The sequence below is a fragment of the Geotrypetes seraphini genome, chromosome 8, assembly GCF_902459505.1.
Source record: "Geotrypetes seraphini chromosome 8, aGeoSer1.1, whole genome shotgun sequence".
NCBI classification, from domain to species: Eukaryota; Metazoa; Chordata; class Amphibia; order Gymnophiona; family Dermophiidae; genus Geotrypetes; species Geotrypetes seraphini.
The window spans coordinates 156599637-156625005 of NC_047091.1; the positions used below are offsets into that span (position 1 = coordinate 156599637).

Sequence of the window (25369 nt, forward strand, 5' to 3'; positions counted from 1 at the left end):
TTCGGCATGTCAGTCTTTCCCCCCTCTTTTGTAGAGCTCGGAGAACACTTGATAAAACATGGAGATGGTGTGAAAGATGTGGCCTTTGAAGTAGAGGACTGTGATTTCATTGTGCAGGTAAATCAAGCCGCTTCATTTCTGCACATCTCTGCTTCCCTGTTGGTCCTTGCACTCTGCTTTCCACTTTAGTTTCTTTCTAGACCCTTAAACAATAGTATACCAGGCAGGAGTCAGCTATTTGCGCTCCTGCCCGCCACTAAGCTGCTTGCTAAATGGTTGCCACTAATTCTCACATTTTAATGCTGCACTTCAGTGTCCTACACATGGATCCACACAGTACTGTCTTTGGTGTGAAACTTGTATGACCATAAATTGCATGCAGATATCTCACTAGCATGCAGACATGCTTCTGCCTTCACTAGCTTTCTGCATTGGGCATAGTCAATTGGCTATCTTCCTGGAACACAGGCCAAACCACTAATAAGCAGACACTTGGAGCACAGTGCAATCTGGAAAATTAAGCCCTAAAACATGTTACAGCTGAAGCTTACATAAATATTACGCTCATTAATAAACATCACAATACTGTGACAGTCTGAAGATTCACCAAGCCCAGTATCCTGTTTCCAACAGTGGCCAATCAGATAAGTACCAGGCAATTTACCAAAAGAGTAAAACATATTTTATACTACATATCTCAGGGTTAAGCAATGGATTTTCCCAAGTCCATCTTCACAACAGTCTCTAGGCTTTTCTTTTAGGAACGTGTCCTAAATTCACTCCAAATTCACTGAGCTTTGGAATAACCTCCCTGCCCTGCTGTGGAACCTAGGCTCATTCCAATTATTCCGAAAGCATCTGAAAACCTGGCTTTTCTCCAAAACGTAAAGCTATCTATTTAAAATGTAAAGCTAGATATCCTCTTCATAACCTCTAATTTCTTATTATGTCCTTCCCTCATTTATTGAATTACCTGTAAACCATGCTGAGCTCTATCTTTATGGAGATGATGCGGTATACAAACTTAAGGTTTAGTTTAGTCCTAACCTTTTTTTGAACCCTGCTAAGCTAACTGCTTTTATCACACTCTCTGGCAACAAACTCCAGAGCTAATTTATTTAAAATTTACTACTTAGCAGCTTCATTGCATGTCCCCTTGTCCTTGCATTCTTGGAAAGAGTATACAGGTGATTCACATCTACCCATTCTACTCCACTCAGGATTTTATTGATCTCTGTAATATTTCCCTTCAGCTGACTCTTCTAGCTGAAGAGCCCTAGTCTCTTTAATCTTTTCTCATAAGGAACTCATCCCATCCCCTTTAGTTGTCTTCTTCTGTACTTTTTTCTAATTCTGCTCTATATGTTTTGAGATACAGTGAGCAGAATTGTATGCAATATTCAAAGTGCGGTGATACCATGGAGCAATACAAAGGCATTATAATATTCTCAGTTGTGTTCTCCATTTCTCTCCTAATAATTCCTTAACATTCTACTTGTTTCAACGTAACATCAATGATGGCACCTAAATCCATTTCCTGGGTGACGACTCCTAATATATAGAACCTTGCATGATGCAGCTATAGTGTGGGTCCTTCTTTCTACATGCATTTGCACTTGTTCACATTAAATGTCATTTGGATAAGGTCCTCTTGCGATTTTTACAATCCACTTTTGATTTAACAACTTTGAATAACTTTGTGTCACCAGCAAATTTGATCTCCTTACTTGTTATCCCTGTTTCCGGTTCACTTATAAATATGTCTAAAAGCAGTGATCCCAGCACAGATCCTTGGGGGAACCCCACTATTTACCCTTCTCCATTGAGAATATTGACCATGTAACCCTTTTCTGTTTTCTATTTTTTTAACCAGTTCTTAATGCACAATAGGACACTGCATCCTAGCCAATGCCCTTTATCTTGGAATAACTAAAACAAGATGCAGAGCATTGCAGGTCACACAAAATGCGGCAGCAAGATTGATAATGGGTTTGTCTAAATATGATCATATTTTGACACATCTTCAAAAATTGCATTGGTTACCAGTCGCCTTCAGAGTACAGTATAAAGCATTAATGATTTGTCATCAATTCCGTATGGGAACATTCCAGAATTATTTAAAAATAACATACTTAGTTAAACACCAAAAAAGATCATTGCGTTCTGAGAATTTGGCTTTACTGAAGACGACTGTGAATCCAAAGCTTGTCGACTGGTAAAAAGACCTTTTTTTGCACAGGAATTACGATTTGGAACTCTTTGGTGGGTCAGATACGGAATTGTTATGAAAAGGGTATGTTTAGAAAATTACTTAAAACGCAGTTATTTGTAGATGCCTTTTTTATTTTTTTTTGTAGACATAATTTTCTTCTCTGGTAGAATCGATAAACTGCTTATGATTGTTATTATGCAAAGTTATGCCATTAGTTTCTAGCCATGATTTTTAAGGTTGGTTTTTATGCTCATTTTATTATGTTTCTGTTTCACATTACATTACATTAGAGATTTCTATTCTGCCATTACCTTGCGGTTCAAGGTGGATTACAGAAGAGATTTAAAAAAAAAACTGGGGTTTACAATGGAAGAACAGGGGGTGGGTAAGCAGAGTGGGCAGACTTGATGGGCTGTAGCCCTTTTCTGCCGTCATCTTCTATGTTTCTATTAAATGGGATACCCATGTGGGATCCCTACGAGGGTCAAGCTAAGGAAATTGGGTCATTAGGGCATAGACAGGGGGTGGGTAAGCAGAGTGGGCAGACTTGATGGGCTGTAGCCCTTTTCTGCCGTCATCTTCTATGTTTCTATGTTTCTTTCTAGAAAGGTAATGAGTAGGTTATGTAGTTTCTGTGTGGCGGGAAGAGGAAGGGGGGGGAGGACGGTAAGTTTGAAGTTAGGGCTGTTTCAGGAATTTCTTGAAACAGAATGTAAATTTTGTAAACCGTTTAGTTGTAAATGGTCTAGAAATTTTTAAAATAAAAATAATAAATAATTTGCTCAAGAATCATTCAAGAGATACTTTGTCAAATGCCTTCTGAAAATCCAGAAACACAATATCAACCGGCTCACCTTTATCCACCTGTTTAGTCACTGTTTTAAAAATATGTAGCAGTTTGGTGAGGCGGGATTTCTCTTGACTAAGGGCTCCTTTTACAAAGGCGTGCTAGCGGTTTAACGCGCGTAATACCGCGCGCTAAACCGCTGGCTGGGCTAGCCGCTACCGCCTCCTCTTGAGCAGGTGGTAGTTTTTAGGCCAGCGCGGGGGTTAGCGCGTGATGAAAAGTCGCGTGCCTTAACCCCGCTAGTGCGGCTTAATAAAAGGAGCCCTAAGTCTATGCTGTCTTTGGGCTAGATTCACTAAGGTCATGGATCGGATCTGATCCGTGAGGGATCCGATCTGTTTCCGGGGGGCTGATTCACGAATCACGCCCCCAACCGAGCGCCCGGATCGCTCTATAGCAGAACTTTTTTTTTTTTTTAACTTTTTCACGAGCCCGTGGTTTTAACCCGCTTTAAACTGCGAGTTAAAACCACGGGCTCGCACTGCAGGTAAGGCGATCGGGGCAGAGTGCTGGAAAGTTGGGGAAGAGAAAGCAGGAGAGTCAGGGCAGGCAGAGCTGGAAGGTCAGGTGGGGGAGAGCGGAGAAGCAGGGCAGAGAGCAAGGCGGCAGAAGGCAGGGCAGTCGGAAAGGACCTGAGCGACTGGTCCTCAGCAGTCGCTTATTTTGAGATCGGTCAGCCCTGTCGGTGTCCCTCATTTTGTTTATTGAATCGCTGCCTGCCTGTATTTGAATGCCGTTCCCCCTCATTTGCATGCGCGGTTTGGAATTGAGGGTCTCGTTGACATTTACGCTCTGTACAAAATCAGACATTTTTCCATCCTAACAGCAAGTTGTGTAATGTTCTGTTGCACAGAAAGCCAGAGAACGGGGAGCAGTGATCATAAAGGAGCCCTGGATAGAGGAAGACAAGTACGGAAAAGTGAAATTTGCAGTGTTGCAAACGGTAAGGAAAAGTCAAGAGGTCATTGCAGTGTTTGATATATATATATATATATATATATATATATATATATATATATATATATATATATTTGGAAGGCAATTCATCTATATTTAGATGCCTAGAGGGCACCTACTCTATAAAGGAATCTGAGGGTAACCGTGTATATACAGTATGTGCCTATATATGTATAGGGACTAGCACCTAGACCTAAATGCCTGAAATATGTGTGTGTAACTAGGGATCCGGAAGGTTCGCCCCCCACATTTCGCCCCCAGCAATTCGCCCCTCACATTTCGCCCCCCACATTTCGCCCCCAGACACATTTCGCCCCCACACATTTCGCCCCCACACATTTCACCCCCCGGATGTTTCGCCCCCACACATTTCGCCCCCACACATTTCGCCCCCACATTTCGCCCCCACACATTTCGCCCCCGTCTCGGAGCGCAAATCCTTACCTCGGAGCGCAAATCAGTCCAGCTACTGTTGTGAGCGCGAGAGAAGCCAAGGGGGATCGAGGCTTGGCCAAAGCGAGACAGCGTCCCGCGAGAGCTGTGCGCGAGCGAAGCCAAGGGGGGGAGGGAGTTGTGAGCGCGAGAGAAGCCAAGGGGGATCGAGGCTTGGCCAAAGCGAGACAGCGTCCCGCGAGAGCTGTGCGCGAGCGAAGCCAAGGGGGGGAGGGAGTCGAAGGCCAGAGCGAGACAGCGGAAAGGGATGAAGGGGGATCGGGGCTTGGGCCGAAAGGGAACATGAGCTGTGCGCGAGCGAAGCCAAGGGGGGGTAGGGAGTCGAAGCCTGGGGATGAAGGGGGATCGGGCCCAAGGCCAGAGCGAGACAGCGGAAAGGGATGAAGGGGGATCGGGGCTTGGGCCGAAAGGGAACATGAGCTGTGCGCGAGCGAAGCCAAGGGGGGGTAGGGAGTCGAAGCCTGGGGATGAAGGGGGATCGGGGCTTGGGCCGAAAGGGAACATGAGCTGTGCGCGAGCGAAGCCAAGGGGGGGTAGGGAGTCGAAGCCTGGGGATGAAGGGGGATCGGGGCTTGGGCCGAAAGGGAACATGAGCTGTGCGCGAGCGAAGCCAAGGGGGGGTAGGGAGTCGAAGCCTGGGGATGAAGGGGGATCGGGGCTTGGGCCGAAAGGGAACATGAGCTGTGCGCGAGCGAAGCCAAGGGGGGGTAGGGAGTCGAAGCCTGGGGATGAAGGGGGATCGGGGCTTGGGCCAGAGCGAGACAGCGTCCCGCGAGCGTACGCCGCGCGCCTCCGACGAGCCGCAGGTCCGCCGAAAGGGAACATGAGCTTATCCCGCTGGAGCGCGCTGATAAGTGCAGCAAGGCCTGAAGTAGGGGAAAACGCTCAGGGGCGAAAGGTGCGTGGGCGAAATGTATGTATAGTCGCCAGTGCTAAATTCGGCCAATCTGGCGCCAATGACTTTGCAAAATTCACCAGAGCTTCTATAAATATGACATGTTCTTGCCTCTTGGTCATTTAGTCCTTTCGATTTCCTGATTAACTGATCTGTGTAGTGATTTATTTAGTTATGGAATCAGTTCTTTCAAAGCGTGGCAAGAAGAAGCTAGTTTACGAAAATCATATTTATGTATTCTCTAAACGAACAGCAGATGACAGACATGCTATTTGGGTATGCGAAAAGCGGTCAAGGTGTAAAGGACGCGTTTGGACTGAAGGAATTGATGGCGAAGTTGTGAAAATCGTAAATATACATAATCATGCAGCACAGGCAGCAAGGCCTGAAGTAGTTCGATTAATCAATGAAGTTACTTCCAGGGCAAGGTCGACACAGGAGACGCCACAGCAGATTCTTAGTGAGGTCATTTCAGGCAGCCATGCAAACGTTGGAGCGCTTCTGCCTAGAAAAGATTCGCTAAAGAGATCAATTCGATCGTCAAGACAAGTCGAGGGTATGCCGCGGCTGCCTCAAACCATTGATCAACTCGTCATCCCGCCAGAATTTCAGGAGATCATTATCAATGGCGTCCAACAGCAATTTCTTTTGTGGGACTCGGGTAAACTTTTCTTTTCAAGCTATTAGCATTATGTACTCGTACATGTAGGCGTTATTTGCTCGCATTTTATATCACTTTGTGGCACATAAAATGGCCCAAAATTTCTTAATTTATTAGAATTGGTCAAACAAGTATGTCTGAGTCTTCTAAGCCGTTTTAAGCGTTATCTTGAATTATTGTTGCTATATAATCTTCCACATTTAATTTTACTAAATTACTTGGTACAATTTTTGGTAGAATTTTAGTAGAATTTGTGAAACATTCCATTAACGTAATAGCTCAAAAAAATGAAGAAAAAATATTTTTTTTGTCTTTCGGAATTTTTTGATGCCAGCGAATAGAGCTCGTCGAAAAATGGTGTTTTTTCTGCACCCCTGACTATTTCTGACCCTTTTTTGGACTTTGAAAAGCCCATGTATGTCCCGTCCCAACTGAGGGGTTTCCTCCATCCACCGCCTAAATTTATGCCTAAATTATTTTTATTTTTATTCAGGGACTGGAACCAGCCGAATATTGATATTTGGAACGAGGGATAATCTCCACTCGTTGGCACAGAGCAGTGAATGGTTCGCTGATGGCACGTTTTCTACTGCACCAGCTTTGTTCGAGCAGCTTTATACGATTCATGCAGTTCACGGTGGTGTCATCATTCCAGCATTGTACGCGCTGTTGCCGAACAAGACCCGAACAACCTATCGACAGATGCTACAGCAGCTTAAGAATATGCAGCCAGGTCTCCAACCGCAGCAGTTGATGACCGATTTTGAACAAGCTGCAATTCAAGCGTTTGAAATCGAGTTTCCTAACATGGAGAAAACAGGCTGCTTCTTCCACTTGTCGCAGTCAATATGGCGAAGAGTTCAGAATGAAGGATTGAAAGTGCGCTACCAAAATGACCACGAATTTGCCCAGTGGATCCGCATGATACCAGCTCTTGCTTTTCTGCCTCCGGCCATTGTTGTGCAATCATTTGAAGAGCTGCTGGAAGATCCCAAATTTCCAGAAGAAGCACTACCCATTGCCAACTATTTCGAGGACACCTACATTGGTCGAATGAACCGAAGAGGACGCCAGAATCCATTGTTTCCAGTTGTGTTTTGGAATGTTCATCAACGAACGTTGAAAGGCCAACATCGGACGAACAATGACGTCGAGGGCTGGCATCGCAGCTTTCAAGAAACCTGCGGCTCACTTTTCCCCAATATATACCGCTTCATCAACTGCTTGAAAAGACAGCAAGGCCTTCACAATTTTGAAATCACGCAGATTATAGCAGGCAATCCTGTCAATGCGCGAAACAAGAAATACGCGGCTATTTCTGCAAGAATTCGGCGTATTGTGGAGGACTTGGACAATCGAAATTTGATCGACTATCTCAGAGGAATAGCATACAATTTTGAATTTTGATTGACGTTCACTGTATTTCATTTTACTTGTTATTTGACTGTGTTGTGTTTGGACTGTTATTTCATTTGACATGTTAGTTTTTGTTCACTTTATCACTTCATTTTACTTGTTATTTGACTGTGTTGTGTTTGGACTGTTATTTCATTTGACAGGTTAGTTTTTGTTCACTTTATCACTGTATTTCATTTTACTTGTTATTTGAATGTTATTTGACTGTTTTGTTTAGCACAGTAAAAAATAAAAAAAATTAAATCATAAACATCACAGAAATCAATGACTTCGCTCTGGGGATAAAGGAGACATCTCCACCAAATTTTCGATTTTTGAAACAAATCACCATTTTAACATGATAAAATGAAGCAAAAAAAGTTAATTATGTATTTTGGTCCTCTCAAATTCAGAAAAATCCTGTTTTAGCCCAGCCTCTTGTTTCCAACAGTGGCCAATCCAGGTCATGCCCAATATATGCTCTCTGCAAATGGTGTGCACTCTTCACAGGGAGCGCATATTCTTCATGGTGCATAAAAGAAGCCAAAATGTATACAAATTTCAAGTTTATTTAGCTTTGATATACTGCGTTAATTACCAAAGAGGTTTACATTGTACAAAATTTAAAATATAAGTAAAAATGGGGTAGTAAAAAGACAGACTGCATGGTATTAAAGACAAAACACGCTAAAAGGGGAAAATGGTTGGGACACATTGCATAAAAAGAAAGGGGCATGGGGAAAAGAAGAGGGAGAAATGGAATGTCTGATATGTGGCCATTGCCTGAGTCTCATGAGTAATTAAACCTAGGTATAGATCTTTAAAGAGAAAGGTTTTGAGGCTAGATTTGGAGTTGTTGCAGTTAGTTTCCTGCCTTGCTACAATCCCTCATGCCATGCTTGCCACACAATGTTTAACGTTCCATGTGTGCATGACACACATAGCACGGAGCTCTGGCCCAAGCCCCGATCCCCCTTCATCCCCAAACTTCGACTCCCTACCCCCCCTTGGCTTCTCTCGCGCTCACAACAGTAGCTGGACTGACCTACCCCCCCTTGGCTTCGCTCGCGCACAGCTCATGTTCCCTTTCCGCTGTCTCGCTCTGGCCCAAGTGCGCGATCCCCCTTCATCCCCAGACTTCGACTCCCTACCCCCCCTTGGCTTCTCTCGCGCTCACAACAGTAGCTGGACTGACCTACCCCCCCTAGGCTTCGCTCGCGCACAGCTCTCGCGGGACGCTGTCTCGCTTTGGCCAGGTGCTCCTGCTTGGATAATCACTGGCGTGTATGGGGGGAGGGGAAAGTAGCCGTGTTCAGCACACACATCCCACCCTTCTCTAATACAGCTGTCTAATGCTGCAGTTGATTGCATCTCTCCAGAAGCCTCGATCCCCCTTGGCTTCTCTCGCGCTCACAACAGTAGCTGGACTGATTTGCGCTCCGAGGTAAGGATTTGCGCTCCGAGACGGGGGCGAAATGTGTGGGGGCGAAATGTGGGGGGGCGAAATGTGGGGGCGAAATGTGTGGGGGCGAAATGTGTGGGGGCGAAACATCCGGGGGGCGAAATGTGTGGGGGCGAAATGTGTGGGGGCGAAACATCCGGGGGGCGAAATGTGCGGGGGCGAAATGTGAGGGGCGAATTGCTGGGGGCGAAATGTGGGGGGCGAAACTTCCGTGAACCGTGTAACTATTGTATGCTGGAAGTTACATGTGTAAGTGCGAGTCCCACCTATTCCCTGTCCTTATGCCTGCTTGTAAAATAAACACTGTAGAACACATTTACAGAATAGCACTTAAGTGGGTTTTTTTATATTTGCACACATATGTGCATGAATATACCAGTGTTCTATATAAATTTAGTGCATAAATGTTATCTCTAGCATTACTCTCTAATAGTTCTGTATAGCATTTGTTTAAGAGAGTTTTCCATTTTGATGTTTTCCAAATGTTTAAGGCAATCGGAGTTCTGAAATAAGTCACAGATCATCCTCTTTGCAAGGGTTTTGCCTTCCTAGAAATAAAATCACATCCCTATAGCGCAGGGGTCTCAAAGTCCCTCCTTGAGGGCCGCAATCCAGTCGGGTTTTCAGGATTTCCCCAATGAATATGCATGAGATCTATGTGCATGCACTGCTTTCAATGCATATTCATTGGGGAAATCCTGAAAACCCGACTGGATTGCGGCCCTCAAGGAGGGACTTTGCGATCCCTGCTATAGCGTCATCCTCCTACTGTGTCATTCACCTTCATAGACAATAACTATGACCCTGTCAAAGTAAGAACATTCTGGTTGGCCTTGAACTTGCTAAACAGCTGGTTCAAGAATCTGGACCTCTGCCTTTGACCCAAATGCTGGCTCAAATGAAGTGCAGAAGATCCTGGAATCTGGACTTACAGCCACCCAGGTGATCCAGCATGGTTCTCAGCAATTCGAAATAGGTTCCTGAGGTCTGTGAGTTACATGGTAGAGCCTGAACCGGAACTCCATATCCCTGCATGGATTTGTACCTCACAACCTGGCTGAGGATATCCTGATCTGGGTTCATGGGCGTAGTTTAGGTGGGGCAAAGGGGGGCATTGCCTCCTCAAACAAGCTGTCTTCACCTGGATTTCTACTCAATTTGTTTCCAGGCTGGCAATCCAGCGAGTGGTGCAACATCTTTTTCTCATATGAACCCTGCAGGTCCAATACCACTTCCCACTCACCCCGTGCTGCAGTCTTCCAATCTCCTGGCCACCAGAGGCTTAAGCAATGAAGACACACTACCAGTAACCTGTCCTAGAAGCCCTTCTCTTGACAGCTTCTTGTTCCTGCTGGTGGCCGGAAGTAGTATGGGGAGAGTGAGAAGCGATACTGTGTCTCACAGAGCTTAAAGTAGAAAGAGAAAGATATGGTATTTTGGAATTGGGAGGACAGAGAACAGTGGCGTCTGGGGGAAGATTGGGAAAGATGTTGGACCCATGGAGTGGGAGAGAAATAGAGAGAGAGAAAGATGCAAGACTATGGGAGGGAACAGGGGAGAGATGAGGAAGAGATACTGGCCCTGGGTTGGGGTGGGGTGCAGGAGAAAGGGAAAAGAAAAGAAAGAAAACAGGGAGAAGGATGGAAACTCAGATACTGAACATGGGAGGTTTAGGGCTGAGGTGCTGGAGAGGACAGATAGAGATATAGAAGGAATGGTGGTGGACATAAAGAGAGGAGAATGGATAGGAGGTACTGGATGGAACTAGGGGATACTGGATGGGACTAGGAGTGGAGGGGAATGGAGCAGAAGATGGATAGGACTAGGGGTTGTGAGTAGAGAGAGGGGGGAAGGAGGGGAAAGGAGCAGAAAGTGGTTGGGGCTAGGTGATGTGAGTGGAGGAAAGGAGGTATGGAGCTGAAGAAGGATGGGGCTTGGGGTAGGGGAACAGCAGTAGATGGATGGAACTGGGGGTCATGTTTGAGAGGAGGGGAACAAAGAAAACTGATGGGACTGGAGGGAGGGAGAGAGAAAGAGCAGTAGATGGTTGGGATTAGGAGATGTAGGTGGAGGGGAATAGAGCAGTCAGCAAAACAGTGAGAGCTGCTGGCTGAATATCAAACCCAATATATCTACTACTGGAGAGTACTAAGATACTAAGGTAAACCCAGAATTAGAATTTTATTTTTTGGTATGATGAAATACTCTAATTCATCTCTGAGCCCATTCTTGCATGAGGAAAGCTCCTGAGGACACAGAATATATGCTTGCATTTAACACTGTGACAATGGACAGTCAGGGGTCAGTATTTTTATTTTTTTACATTAGCGTTCCGGGCCACATAATTTAACTCAAATAATTTTTGTCAAGTATAACCAGTGTTGGCAGTTTTTCTTTGTATAGCTTGGGAATATAAATTGCATTCGTCTTTTCATGGGGCAACTGCTTGACTAGTGTTTAGAATGAGGGGACCTCCTCACCCTCCTTTCTGATCAGAATTTTCAGGGGACCCTGTCTTTTGGGTGTTTGAGGGGACGCCACGTCAACCCTCACCTCAGGCAGCAGATTGCTGTGAGCCGCCCCCCTTGGGGTAAGTGCTGTCAATGGAGGAGGCCAAGAGGAAAAAAATTACGCCTCAGAGGCAGGGCCGGATTTAGATGAAAAGAGGCCCTAGGCTATTCCACTTATGAGGCCCTTTCACCTCCCATTTTTAAGTTTGTAAATTACATGATAGATAATAAAATACATCATTACTGTGATATATATCAATATGTTAAATGAAACATGTTGTTATTGGTACTAACCTTTATAAAAAATGTGACACGGATAATAAATTTAAAAAAGTCGAGAACACTTATTTGGACATTTATTCTCAGCACCATTTATAGTACTTGTAACAATAACTAATCAAACATAACACACAACATTGCCCCTTCCTATGTCCATAGTGCCCCCAGTGCGTCCTTCCTCACCTCACCCCCCCTCCGTTGCCCGCCTGCCTCCCATCCCCCTTCCATTGAACACCCCCATGCCATCCTGCCTGCCTGCCTTCCATTAAACCCCCCACCCCCCCTCCGATGCCAGCCTGCCTGCCTCCCATCCCCCTTCCACTGAAACCCCCCACCCCACCCCACCCCCGATGACAGTCTGGGCCGCCCTGTCCTGACGGATCCACGTTTTGCCTCTCTCCCCGCAGGGCTGGGCTTTGCCCAGCTGTTTCCGGACTGACGTCTTTCCCTCCCCGATCCTCCTCCCAGGGCGAGAAAAAGAAAGTGAGAAGCCGAGTCGGCGCCCCGTTGCGGCCGGAGCCGGTTCCGATCCCGAAGCGTAGAATTTCTCCTTATTTTCGGTTCAGTGTTTGTGTTCACTGTTTTTAGAATAGTTTAATTTTAATTTTGCTAACAATTTGAATGTAGGCCCCTCTTGATCTTGAGGTCCTAGACTGAAGCCTAGTTAGCCTATAGGAAAATCCGGCCCTGCTCAGAGGTAAGTGTTGCCTCTGGGAGAGGATGTTAGGGTTACCAGATGTCCAGGAAAACCCGGACATGTCCTCCTTTTTAGAGGACTGAATGGGTGCCCAGAGAGATTTTCAAACCCTGGTAGTTTGTCCAGGTTTTCTGAACACAGGGGGGGGGGGGGTGAGGGGTGCATCTGGAGGGCCTCTGAGCATTGAGCAGATGCGATGATCTGTGATGTCATCACTCCGCATCCACGCATGCTCAGAGGCTCTCCAGATGCGACTCCTAGTGCAGAAAAGGAGAAGAGGGGGCAGGATGTGGCTGGGGAGGAATGGTGTGAGGCTGGGGGCGGAATAGGGCAGGGTCACTGGGCCTCTTTTCTTCGAGAAGAAATCTTTTAATCCTAAGGATGGTAGAAAAAAGAAAAGTGAAGCCAAAGAGTAAGGGGAAATGCTTCTTTTGGATGGCCCTAGGTAAAAAGTGCTGTCTGTTTGGGGTAACATGGTATGGGGAATTGATGGTAAGGATGGAGGAAAAAAAGAGATGGGATTTGGAGGAGAAAAATGGAGGGTGCTGGTGTCAGGCCTAGGGGAGGGGGGGAATGGAAAGTGCATTCTCCCCTTGCTAATTGGTGTGAATGTAAGAGGGGGGGACATAATGAGAGAAATTTGCCTTGATGGTGGACCATTTCAGCTATAGAAAAATATTTCTTCCCTTTTTTGATTTGCTGGCTTCATATTCACTGTTTTAGTCTGGGGGGGATGTGTGTGTTTTTAAATAACAATAATGAATATATATGAGATGTATGTATGCTAATGTACCAAGCCCCTGCCCCCCCCCCCCCCCCCCCCGTCCTTCCCCATGAATCAAATCAGTCAAACTACGCCCTTGTCTAGACTGGACCTTCCTGCTTAAATTTTGAATAAACTGCCGAAGATGGTGGCCAGGGCATCTCGTACCTATGCACAGATGGAGCTTAAATGAAGTTAACCTGTGTTTCTTTACCCTGTGGCTTGAAAATGAACCTTGCATTGAATCTGCAGGAGTTGTGTTTAATATATCGACGCTGGTGATCTGTCATGCTCTCTCACATGTGACACATATGCTTGGGATAGGCATGTGGGATCTCTCGGAGAGAGAAAAAGATGATGGTTACTGTGGATGGGCAGACTAGATGGGCCATGTGGCCTTTATCTACCATCAAGTTTCTATGTTTCAATGTATTAATTTTTTTCCTAGTTTGGAGACACAACACATACGTTAGTGGAGAAGGCAGGTTACAAGGGGCTTTTCTTGCCAGGCTATGAGGCTCTGCTCTTCAAGGACCCCCTGTCACCTAAGCTGTAAGTACGCATAGAAAATATCAAGAACTGGAATGTTCTTTTCTTTGGAGCCCTTCTTTCTCTGTCTTAATTGCAATGTAAATATTACATTTTTTTAAAAATAGCAAACTAATTGCTAGTGGCTTAATGAGACGATACTGAATTTGTGAAAGAACTGTCCATTCATGACAGTGAGGACTTGGAGTGTCACTCGGGTGTAGGGTTACCATATGGCTCCAGAAAAAAAGAGGGCGGATTGAGATCTCTGGGTTTTAGTTCCATTCAAAGTAATGGAAATAAAACCCAGATATCTCAATCCATCCTCTCTTTTTTTTTTTTTTTTTCCCAGAGCCATATGGTAACCCCACTCAAGTAACACTGTTTTCAGGGCAGGAAGTGTCTGTGTGGCACATGCCAATCTCTGTATCCTTCCCCTTTGATTCTGAAAGCTCAGGACAGGATCTGAAGGGATGCAAGAAACTCTTGGTGGGGGGAGGGGGGCCTCCAATGAAATGGCGGGAAGCTCTGTAGACTTGGTCTGTGCATATTTCTAAATGTGTCTTCAAGAACCCTCACTCCCTTTCTTTATCTCAACTAATGCCTCTACAACTATTGGAGAGCGATGAAAGGAATTTGTTGGATTTGCCTTTCATTATAACATCTTTATTTCTGAACACGGGACAATTTTCAAAATCCATTTATGTGTGCGTAGAGTTATCAAATTGAGTTAAAGGACTACTTGAAAAGTGGGCACTCTTTCACAGAGATAAAGCATGTGTCAACCTCTATCCACATATCGGAGGAGGTGTCCCAAGGCGAGGTTAGATCAGGGGAGAGAACAATTCACATAGTTTTGCATTTTCAAAACAATGCTGTTTTTTATTGTTTACAAAAAAAAAAAAAGTACCGGCAGAAAAACATTTTTAATTTAATTGAGCTGACAGTTATATCCCACTTTTACTAATACGGTTGGTTTAAGGAGGATTACAGAAATAAGAACATTGCAATAAATAAAAGTTAAAACAGTAGCATTTTTACTCTGATGAAAATCGGACATTAGGCTGCGTCATTTCATTCTCGTACTAATTGCTCAGGCTCATTTACACTTTATTCATCAGGACCCCTAGTGCTTCTAATTGGCAATTAACAGCTCACAATTGGTGTTAATTGGGATTAATCAAAAGTTACGTACCTAGCGCTCAGTGGTATGCGCCTAGTCCAAAGCGCATAATTAAAGCGGGCACGATTAGGGGCCTTCTTTTGACTTAGGCACCGCAGTGCGAGCAGCTTAGACGCAGGCACGTAGGCCAAGAAACCCCTGGAATAAATACAGTACGCCTAAAAGTTGGGATGCCTAGCAACACCTAACGCTACTTAGGTGGCGCAAAGCATGATTCTACAGTGCGCCTAACTTTTATAGAACTGCGCTTAGGGCCGCACTAGTTGGCACCAATTTTTTTGGGGCGACATTTATAGAATTGAGCCCACACTGCCTGAACTTTCATCCCCTTTTTGTCCATGCTCTGTTCTCAACCGCCCGGTATTTTCATTGTGGCGCCCTGAAACATTTTGTCACGTGTACATTTCTCTACTCTGTGTTTTCTGCTCTTCAGACCGAGTATCACATTGGATTTCATCGATCATATAGTGGGCAACCAGCCTGATGATGAAATGCTTCCGGTGGTAGAATGGTAAGAACCTGAGACCTTGTAAAGACCCACATGCAGCGACATAGTAAGGTGGGGGTGGGGAGGGGATGCTGGCGCCTCTCCTCCTCTTTGCCGCCCTCCCGCATACGACTTGGAAATGTTTGTCGGCCTGAGCAGCATCTCCCACCTGCTGCTCATGCCGGCCTTGGCTCCCTTCTGACATCACTGCTTTGATACTGGCTCGTAATTGTGCAGTACAAGAAATGACAAAGCAAGCAGTGGAGATATCCCCAATAAAAGTTGGTGAGCTTTATGTGTTTCACAAATCTCTTTAATTTACTTCAGTAACTCGATGACTCGACATGCACATGTTTCGGCCGCAATGGCCTGCATCAGGAGTCTACGATCATGGACACACAAAAGAATGCAAAGAATGCAAAAATTACTAACATTTTAAAAACGTCTCCACTGCTTGTTTTGTCATGTCTGACTTGTGGAGGTGATTCTCCTGTTTTACACTTTGCAGTGCAAGAAATGACATACAGTATATTTATACAGTTTAATGGCACTGGAACCTTGTGAGGAAATGGAGACTCCCATCTCTCAATTTATGGGGGCTAAAGCTGCCCAAGAGATGAATCGTTCATTGGTTTTCAAAGAATTTGAGCTACAATCGGCACGGACTAGCTGTTGAGCAAATTTGCAAAGTCTTTTCAGTAAATTGACAAAGTGGCCAGAGTACATGTGATTGCTTTTATTAGAAATAGGGCCACTAAGTTCTGGGTGATACTTTATAGTAGATTAACTCCATATATCTGTGACTAGCATTTCATGGGCTTTAATAGATGTACAGTAATCAACTACAACTGATATTTCTCTATGTTCACATGGACAAACAAAAGAACCATAATACCTCGTTTTTATGATGACTCTGATAGGTAGAAAGTGTTGGCAAGACATTCAGAGAAGCAGTGATGAACTTGTATGATCTTAATGCATTAAATCCACTTGCATGCTTCCATCAGGTACCAGAAGACCCTTCTCTTCCATCGCTTCTGGTCTGTGGATGACAAGCAGGTTCACACGGAGTACAGTTCCCTTCGCTCCACTGTAATGGCCAACTATGATGAAACCATCAAGATGCCAATCAACGAGCCTGCCCCGGGCAAGAGAATATCACAGATCCAGGTACTCCTCCCTCCCTCACAGTGCACAATGTTGAAGGGATCGATGACTAAAGGGTAATTGTATGAAGTTTAACATGGCTGAGACACAAATTCTTTTGTCCAATTATCCTTCAACTGATATCCCTCGATGTTGCATCATTGATCATGTGGAGATAGAAATCCTTAACAAAATGCATAATTTGGGAGTCATGTTGGACACTGGTTTAACTATGAAACATCTAAGATCAGGTTTCCAAGAGTGGAGTGTTTTTTTCAAATTATGCTTAGTTAGATGTCTTCAGGATATTTTGAGCTCATCCAATTTTTCGTTAATTATTCAATCGGTAATATTTTCCATATTTTGACTATTTCAATAGTCTATTGTTAGGCTTCCCAAAGAATTATCTGAGAGCATTTCAAATAGTGCACGATGCTACTGCCAAGAGTTCTGATTAGCACTGCCCAATATATTCGTATTACTCCTGATCCAAAATCTCTTCATTGGCTACCAATAGAACAAAGAATCAAGTTTAAGTTTCTTTGTCTGATTTTTAAAGTCCTTAATGGCATGGTCTCCCTCATTATTGTTTCAACTCAGAAGCTGTATCACCCATCCAGAGCTTTGCATTCAGCAGATAATGTTCTGCTTGAGATTCCCACTTTCTGGTTGATCCACCTAGAGGTGTACAAATTATGGAACACTATGATGCCCATTTATGTCTACAGCCTAGCCACCCTGATTAGGCCTACTCTTATTATTGGTAGCTAAGCAGAGTCAGGCCTGGCTAGTAACTGGATGGCGGACCACCTGGAAATACCACATGCTATATAGCAGTGGATCCCAACCCTCTCCTGGAGGACCACCAGGCCAGTTGGGTTTTCAGTATAGCCCTAATGAATATGCATGAGAGAGACCTGCATATATTGGAGGTGCTAGGAATGCAAATCTGCACCATGCATATTCATTAGGGCTATCCTGAAAACCCGACTGGCCTGGTGGTCCTCCAGGAGAGGGTTGGGAACTACTGCTATATAGGCTGAGGGGCCTTATGTTGGGCAGCAGTGACATTGTTTCAGATCATTGATTGAAACATATCCACATCATTCTCTTCTTGGTTGGGCTGAGAACTTTTCAGCATCCCCTCGCACCGTGAAGACTTTCAATATTTGGTAGCCAGAGCTGAGATTGTGATGTCATATTTCCTCATTCCACCAATAAGAACCAACCTCATTAGTGAATTGTGAAGTTTCTGGAATCCTGAGGATTACAGGACCGGAGGCAACATGGATTCACTAGAGGTAGGTCTTGTCAGACAAATCTGATCTATTTCTTTGACTGAGTGATCAGAGAATTGGATAGAGGGAGTGCGCTAGATGTGTTGTATTTAGGTTTTAGCAAAGCCTTTGACAGTGTCCCACACAGACGTCTAATAAATAAACTGAGTACTCTTGGAATGGGTCCCAAAGTGATGGAATGGTTCAAGAACTGGTTGAGTGAAAGGCGACAGAGGGTAGTGATCAATGGAGATCACTCTGAATAAAGGGATGATACCAGTGGTGTGCCTCAAGGTTCTGTTCTTGGGCCTGTTCTCTTTAACATTTTTATAAACAATACTAGTCTTTAAGCCCGTTACATTAACGGGTGCTAGAATAGATGTGTCTGTCTGTCTGTGTTTCTTTATCTCTCTCTCCTTGGCCGCTGTCTGTATCCTTCTGTCTCCCCCTCCCCCCGAGCAAAGCTGTCTGCCCCCAGCACCCACCTCCCCCCCAAATGTCTCTCCATGGCCCCCTTCTGTCTTCCCCCCCAGAGCAAAGCTGTCTGTCCCCAGCACACCTCCCCCCAAAGCAGCCCCCTATCCCTCTCCCTGTCTCTCCATGGCCCCTTCTGTCTTCCCCCCGGAGCAAAGCTGTTTGCCCCAAGCACCAGCCCTCCCCCCAAAGCAGCCCCCTTTTCCTCTCCCGCTGACTCTCTCTCTGGCCCCCTTTCTCTGTCTGTCTTTCTGTCCCTCTCCCTGCCCCTGTGTCTTTCTTTCTTTCTGTCTCCCTCCCTCCCGCTGTCTGTCTGTCATTTTTCCCCATTTCCCTGTGCAGCAGCATTTCCATCCGACTTCCCTATGCAGCAGCAACAGCATTTCCCTCCTATCCCCCCCTTTCCTGTGTAAAAGCAGTAGCAGCATTTTCCCCCACTCCCCCTTTCACTTCTCTTACCTTCTTTTCCCTGCTCCGTTCGGCCCCTCCCCCTTCTTTTACTGCCGTTGTTGATCCGGCCTGCTCCTGACCCTCCCACCGCCAACAAACCTTGGGGCTCCAGCCGCGTAGGCAGCACTTTAAACACGCTGCTTCGCGGCCTTCTACTGGCGATTTCCTCTGCCGCGTCTGTCTCCGATGATGTCATCAGAGACGCGGCAGAGGAAATTGGCAGAGAAGGGCGCGAAGCAGCGTGTTTATAGTACTGCCTACGCCGCTGGAGCTGGGAGGCAACTGAGAGAGCAGGGGGTGCTAGCGGCCGGCAGCCGCCGCTCCGCAGGTGGAGAGCAGGGAAGGGCGCGCATGCGCACTTGTCTTGCCTCGCATGAGGCCAGACCATAAGCCGCGCATGCGCACTTCCTATGGGCCACTACAGCTCACGGAAAACGGACGTACGCATAGGAAGTGCGCATGCGCGGCTTACCATTTTATTATATTAGATTGCTGAAGGGCTGTCTGGTAAGATTTGCCTTTCTGGTAAGTTATGCCTTTTTGTGGATGGTACCAAAATCTGCACTAGAGTAGACACCCAGGATGATGTGAATAGCATGAAGAAAGACCTGGCAAAGGTTGAAGAATGGTCTGAAATATGGCAGCTAAAATTTAATGCTAAGAAATGCAAGGTCATGCATTTGGGCTGCAAAAACCCAAGGGAATGGAATAGTTTAGTGGGTGAAGAACTTATATGCACGACAGAAGAGCGGGATTTGGGTGTGATTGTATGTGATGATCTTAAGGTGGCCAAACAGGTTGAAAAGGTGACAACGAAAACTAGAAGGATGCTAGGGTGCACAGGGAGAGGTATGGCCAGTAGGAAAAAGGAGGTATTGATGCCCCTGTATAAGACTTTGGTGAGACCTCATTTAGAATATTGTGTACAATTCTGGAGGCCGCACCTTCAAAAAGATATAAAAAGGATGGAGTTGGTCCAGAGGAAGGCTACTAAAATAGTGCATGGTCTTCGTCATAAGGCGTATGGGGACAGACTTAAAGATCTCAATCTGTATACTTTGGAGGAAAGGCGGGAGAGGGGAGATATGATAGAGACACTTAAATACCTACATAATGTAAATGCGTATGAGTCGAGTCTCTTTCATTTGAAAGGAAGCTCTGGAATGAGAGGGCATAGGATGAAGTTAAGAGGTGATAGTCTCCGGAGTAATCTAAGGAAATACTATTTTACAGAAAGGGTGGTAGATGCGTGGAACAGTCTCTTGGAAGAGGTGGTAGAGACAGATACTGTGTTTGAATTCAAAAAAGCCTGGGATAGGCACATGGGATCTTTTAGAGAGAGGAAGAGAATGGTTACTGCGGATGGGCAGACTGAATGGACCATTTGGCCTTTATCTGCCATCATGTTTCTCTGTTTCTATGTCACAATGTCTTGATTGTCCTATACTTGGCTCATTTTTATTACATACAAAGGGGCGCTGAAAAGTTGTTAGTCCAGCTTACCAACTTCCTAAATTGGGAGCGTTATTTTTCTACTACATATGAAGAGTGTTATCTTATTTTGTTAAGTGCCAATTTGTAGAAACGAAATTCTATTTTTTGACATTGTTTCAGATCATTGATTGAACCATATCTACGTCATTCTCTTCTTAGTTGGGCTGTGAACTTTTCAGCACCCCCTCGTACAACTCCCAGTGAAATTTCAAAACATGTCTTGCTATGCTGGTCTCCATATCTCAAAAAAGATATAGAAGAATTAGAAAAGGTTCAAAGAGTGACCAAGATGATAAAGGGGATGGAACTCCTTTGGTATGACAATAGACTTAAAAGGTTAGGGCTCTTCAGCTTGAAAAAGAGATGACTGAGGGGAGATATGATTGAAGTCTACAAATTCACGAGTGGTGTAGAACAGGAACAAGTGGATCGTTTTGGGGTTTTTTTTAATTCTATCAAAAATTACAAAGACTAAGGGGCATTCGATGAAGTTACAGGGAAATACTTTTAAAACCAATAAGAAGAAATATTTTTTCACTCAAAGAATAACTAAACTCTGGAATGCGTTGATAGAAGATGTGGTAACAGCGTTTAATGTAAATGGGTTTAAGAATTAGGGAAACTGATACTAATACAGAACACAGTGGTCAGGCCTGAAGAAATATTGCCATGCCACATTTTATTATTGCGAATTACATTGGCTTTCTATGGAAGCCCGGGTGCTGTTTAAGTTCTTTAGCTTCATATAAACACAGTAGAAAAACTCATCCCTTGTTTAACTTTCCTTCAGTCCAAGGCTGTAGAAGTAAAAAAATGTCTTGATCATACACTAGTGTACCAAGCAGCCTCTCACGATAAAGAATTCCAAGTTTTATTGCTCACATCCCATTCTTATAAACATTTTAGAATACAGCTGAAGACCTATCTTTATTCCAAGTATCTGATTAATTAATTCATTTTGTACTATCCAGGGGTAGGCAATTCCGGTCCTCGAGAGCCGGTGCCAGGTCAGGTTTTCAGGATCTCCACAATGAATATGTATGAGCTGGATTTGCAAGCACTGCCTCCTTGAGATGCAAATCTATCTCGTGCATATTTATTGTGGAGATCCTGAAAACCTGACCTGGCTCCGGCTCTCGAGGACCGGAATTACCTACCCCTGTACTATGCTATTGTTAATAGCCTTCTGTAAACTGTGTTGAACTTGTAGTTACGCGGTCAACAAGCACAATGAAAAGTTCCTAGTCTGCTTGTCCTGGAATCAGTAATGTGGAATGTTGCTACTCTTTGGTATTCCAGAATCATTTTACTCTTAAGGATTCTGGAATGTTGCTACTATCCAATATGGCTATTTTTATGTCCTTATGTGAGCTTTCTTTAAAAAGTATGTTTTCAAAGCAGCTTTAAAGTGTAGAAAAGACATTTCAGTGTGAAGATTGAGTGGTGAAAGATTCCATTGTGTAAGTGCAACTATCGAAAAAACAGGATGACCTAGCACAGCGAGAGTGAACCTGCAGATAAGATGGAATGACAAGTGAGCATTGATTAGAAGAGCATAAGGAACAGGATGGAAAATAAGGAACAAGTGAACTAAACAGAAACTGAGATACTCCAAGCAGAGATCTCAAAGTCCCTCCTTGAGGGCCGCAATCCCGTCGGGTTTTCAGGATTTCCCCAATGAATATGCATGAGATCTATGTGCATGCACTGCTTTCAATGCATATTCATTGGGGAAATCCTGAAAACCCGACTGGATTGCGGCCCTCAACAAGGGTCTTTGAGATCCCTGATGGATCCATATGGATCTTTAAGTAATTAGATAAATAAGTGAACTAGGTTCATAATTTGCACAAAAGTGAAAACCTATCACAGTCGGGAGTGCCGTGATTGAGCAAGGGGGCCGCATTTAGGGGCTTGTCCCCGTTTGCGGTTTCTCTACCTGAGGGTTCTGAGCACTTCTTGGTAATTGTTACTGATGCAGGATCAAACCGGGAGGGGTGGTCATTAGTACATTTCTAGGTCAGGGATCTCAAAGTCCCTCCTTGAGGACCGTAATCCAGTTGGGTTTTCAGGATTTCCTAAATGAATATGCATTGAAAGCAGTGCCTGCACATAGATCTCGTGCATATTCGTTGGGGGAAATCCTGAAAACCCGACGGGATTGCGGCCCTCAAGGAGGGACTTTGTAGACCCCTGCTCCAGATTGAAGAATTGAATGCGCCAAAACTAAAACCGTAAAGAGAATATGGAAGTGGACTGGAACAAAGAGCCCTACACCCAACCAATTAGTGTGGTCTACAAAGAGCTCTCTCTGGCTGTTTCCGAGTGACCTGCTTGAAAAGGGGTTTGGCAAGGTGGATGGGGAAGGAGACAATGAGAGGGATGAGCGTCGGTGGAAAGGAATGAAATTGGAAGGTGATACAATGGGAGGAAAAGAAAAGAAGTTGAGAGGAGGCAGAAGGGAAAGGAGTGTGTGCATGGGTACCAACATTTCTAAAAGACTGAGAGTGCCAAATAGGTTTTCAGCAGTAGCTCAAGATGAATTACAGTCAGCCCTAGCAACCCACTTCCTAAATTCTGAGCATTATTTTGCCCCTCTAGCTGAAGAGGAGAGTGTGGCGTACTGGTTAGAGCTACAGCCTCAGCACCCTGAGATTGTGGGTTCAAATCCTTTGACCCTGGGCAAATCACTTAATCCTCCACTGCCCCAGGTACATTAGATTGTGAGCCCACCAGGACAGATAGAGAAAATGATTGATGTACCTGTATGTGAACCGCTTTGAGTGTGGTTGTAAAACTCCAAAAAGACGGTATAGAAGTTCCAATCCCTTTCCCCTTATTTCATTAAGTGCCAATTTGCAGAAACGAAATTCTATGTTTTTGACCTTGTTTCAGATCCTTGATCGAACCATATCCACGTCATTCTCTTCTTGGTTGGGCTGAGACCTTTTCAGCACCCCCTCGTAGTGTGAAGACTTTCAATCTCTGGTAACCAGAGCCGAGATTGTGATGTCATAATGCCTCATTCCACCAATAAGATGTCACAATGGCTTGATTGCCCTAATCTTGGCTCACTTTTATTACTTCAAGGGGGGGCTGAAAAGTTAGCCCAACCTACCAACCTCCTAAATTGCCCTTGTAGCTGAAAAGATTGTTGTCTTATTTCGTTAAGTACCAATTTGCAGAAACGAAATTCTATGTTTTTGACCTTGTTTCAGATCCTTGATCGAACCATATCCACGTCATTCTCTTCTTGGTTGGGCTGAGAACTTTTCAGCACCCCCTCGTATTCTAGATATTTCCCTGTCCCTCGCAATCTAACAGTTTAACAACAGTAACAGGTTTTTTTTATATACCGCAGGACTGTGAAGTTCTATGCGGTTTACAATGATTAAAGAAGTTACAGATAGAGTAGAATCAACAGAGTATAGATTTGGTGATTGACAGCTCTGGAGATCATTTGTTGAGGGCTATAGGTTGGTTTCCTAAATATTTCAGGAACAGATGTGTTTTTAGACGTTTTCTGAATTCCCTATAGGTAGTAGGCGTGAGTAATTGTTCTAGGTCTTTACCCCACAGAGCTGCTTGATGTGAGAAAAGATGTTGGTGATGACTTTTAAATTTACAGCCTTTGACCGGTGGGGAATCAAAGTTCGGGTGTGAGCTAATTCCCTCCCTGGACACAATGGAGGAGCTTGCTCAATATTGAGAGTGCTCCGCACCTATCAGCACCTGCTGACACTGCTGCTGTAAGAGATGTTCCTATATTCCTCCCAGAAGTTTCTTTCTATTTTCTGACAACCTATCCATAAATCTACAACCCTTAGCTTCTCTTTGCCTATTTACGTTTACACTTTTTTAAAATTCTACAGTGGCTTAGATAAAAGTTTGGAGTGGTGTCTTTTTGTTTTCTTAGTGTGAGATTCTGTTATAAATTCTAATTTCTGCTGCGGGAATGGATTAACTCGGTGTTGTTGGTTTTGTTTTTAGGAATATATCGATTATTATGGCGGGGCAGGTGTCCAGCACGTTGGAATGAACACTCCTGACATAATTACTGCTGTAAGTGTTTAAATGTCAACATCTGCATTGGGTTATGGACACACCATCGCATAAGGAGATTGGGAGTACTGGATCCTTGGGGTGGATGCTTATGGTTACCAGAGTGCCTCAGAATCTCTCTCTGTTAAAGTATTCTTTGTTTCTATATTTGAAAGATAAGAACCCTTAAACTGATCTAGTGGGTCTAATTTCATTCCTGGTTTCAATCCCATAGAAACATAGAAACATAGAAAATGACGGCAGAAAAGGGCCATAGCCCATCAAGTCTGCCCACTCCAACAACCCTCCCCTAATCTACACTCTATCACCCATCCCCAAGCTGCCCTCCTCTATGCTACCCTCGTAGGGATCCGACGTGGGCATCCCATTTATTCTTAAAATCTTGTATGCTGCTGGCTACGATCACCTGCTCCGGGAGCTCATTCCAATGGTCCACCATTCTTTCAGTGAAGAAGTACTTCCTGGTATCCCCATGAAATTTCCCCCCCCCCTGATTTTCAACGGATGTCCCCTTGTGGACGAGGGTCCTTTTAGAAGGAAAACGTCGTCTTCCACCTCTATGCGACCAGTGATGTACTTAAATGTCTCTATCATATCTCCCCTCTCCCTACATTCCTCGAGAAAGTATAGCCGCAACTTGTGCAGCCTGTCTTCATACGAGAGATCCTTGAGCCCCAGGATCATCCTGGTGGCCATTCGCTGAACTGACTCAACTCTCAGCACATCCTTACGGTAGTGCGGCCTCCAGAATTGCACACAGTACTCCAGATGAGGTCTCACCATGCTTCTGTACAACGGCATAATGACCTCTGGCTTCCGGCTAACAAAGCCTCTACGGATACATCCCAGCATTTGTCTAGCCTTAGATGAAGCCTTCTCCACTTGATTGGCTGATTTCATGTCTCCACTAATGTTCACCCCCCCCAAATCCCGCTCTGCTGTAGTCCTGGACAAGGTTTCACCATTCAGTGTGTATGTCTTACACGGATTATTGTTATCAAGGTGCATGACCTTGCATTTTTTCGCTTTGAAGCCCAGCTGCCAGGTAGTGGACCAATGTTCCAGTAAAAGCAGGTCCTGCCTCATGCTGTCGGACAAATCATTTTTACTTGCGGTGTCACTCACAGTGTTACATAA

The 25369-nt window shown here is 44.7% G+C and overlaps 1 protein-coding gene across 2 annotated transcripts in view; it reads left to right on the top strand.

Annotated features, from left to right (window-relative positions):
* The window catches only part of LOC117365915 (4-hydroxyphenylpyruvate dioxygenase-like), a 59396-nt gene that overhangs the window by 19499 nt on the left and 14528 nt on the right, over positions 1 to 25369 (top strand). For both annotated transcript variants that reach the window (XM_033956864.1, XM_033956865.1), the window contains exons 6-11: positions 35 to 117; positions 3913 to 4002; positions 13580 to 13683; positions 15276 to 15353; positions 16337 to 16499; positions 24161 to 24232. In XM_033956864.1, the coding sequence (XP_033812755.1) occupies positions 35 to 117; positions 3913 to 4002; positions 13580 to 13683; positions 15276 to 15353; positions 16337 to 16499; positions 24161 to 24232 (590 nt within the window). The remainder of the gene's footprint in view (positions 1 to 34; positions 118 to 3912; positions 4003 to 13579; positions 13684 to 15275; positions 15354 to 16336; positions 16500 to 24160; positions 24233 to 25369) is intronic.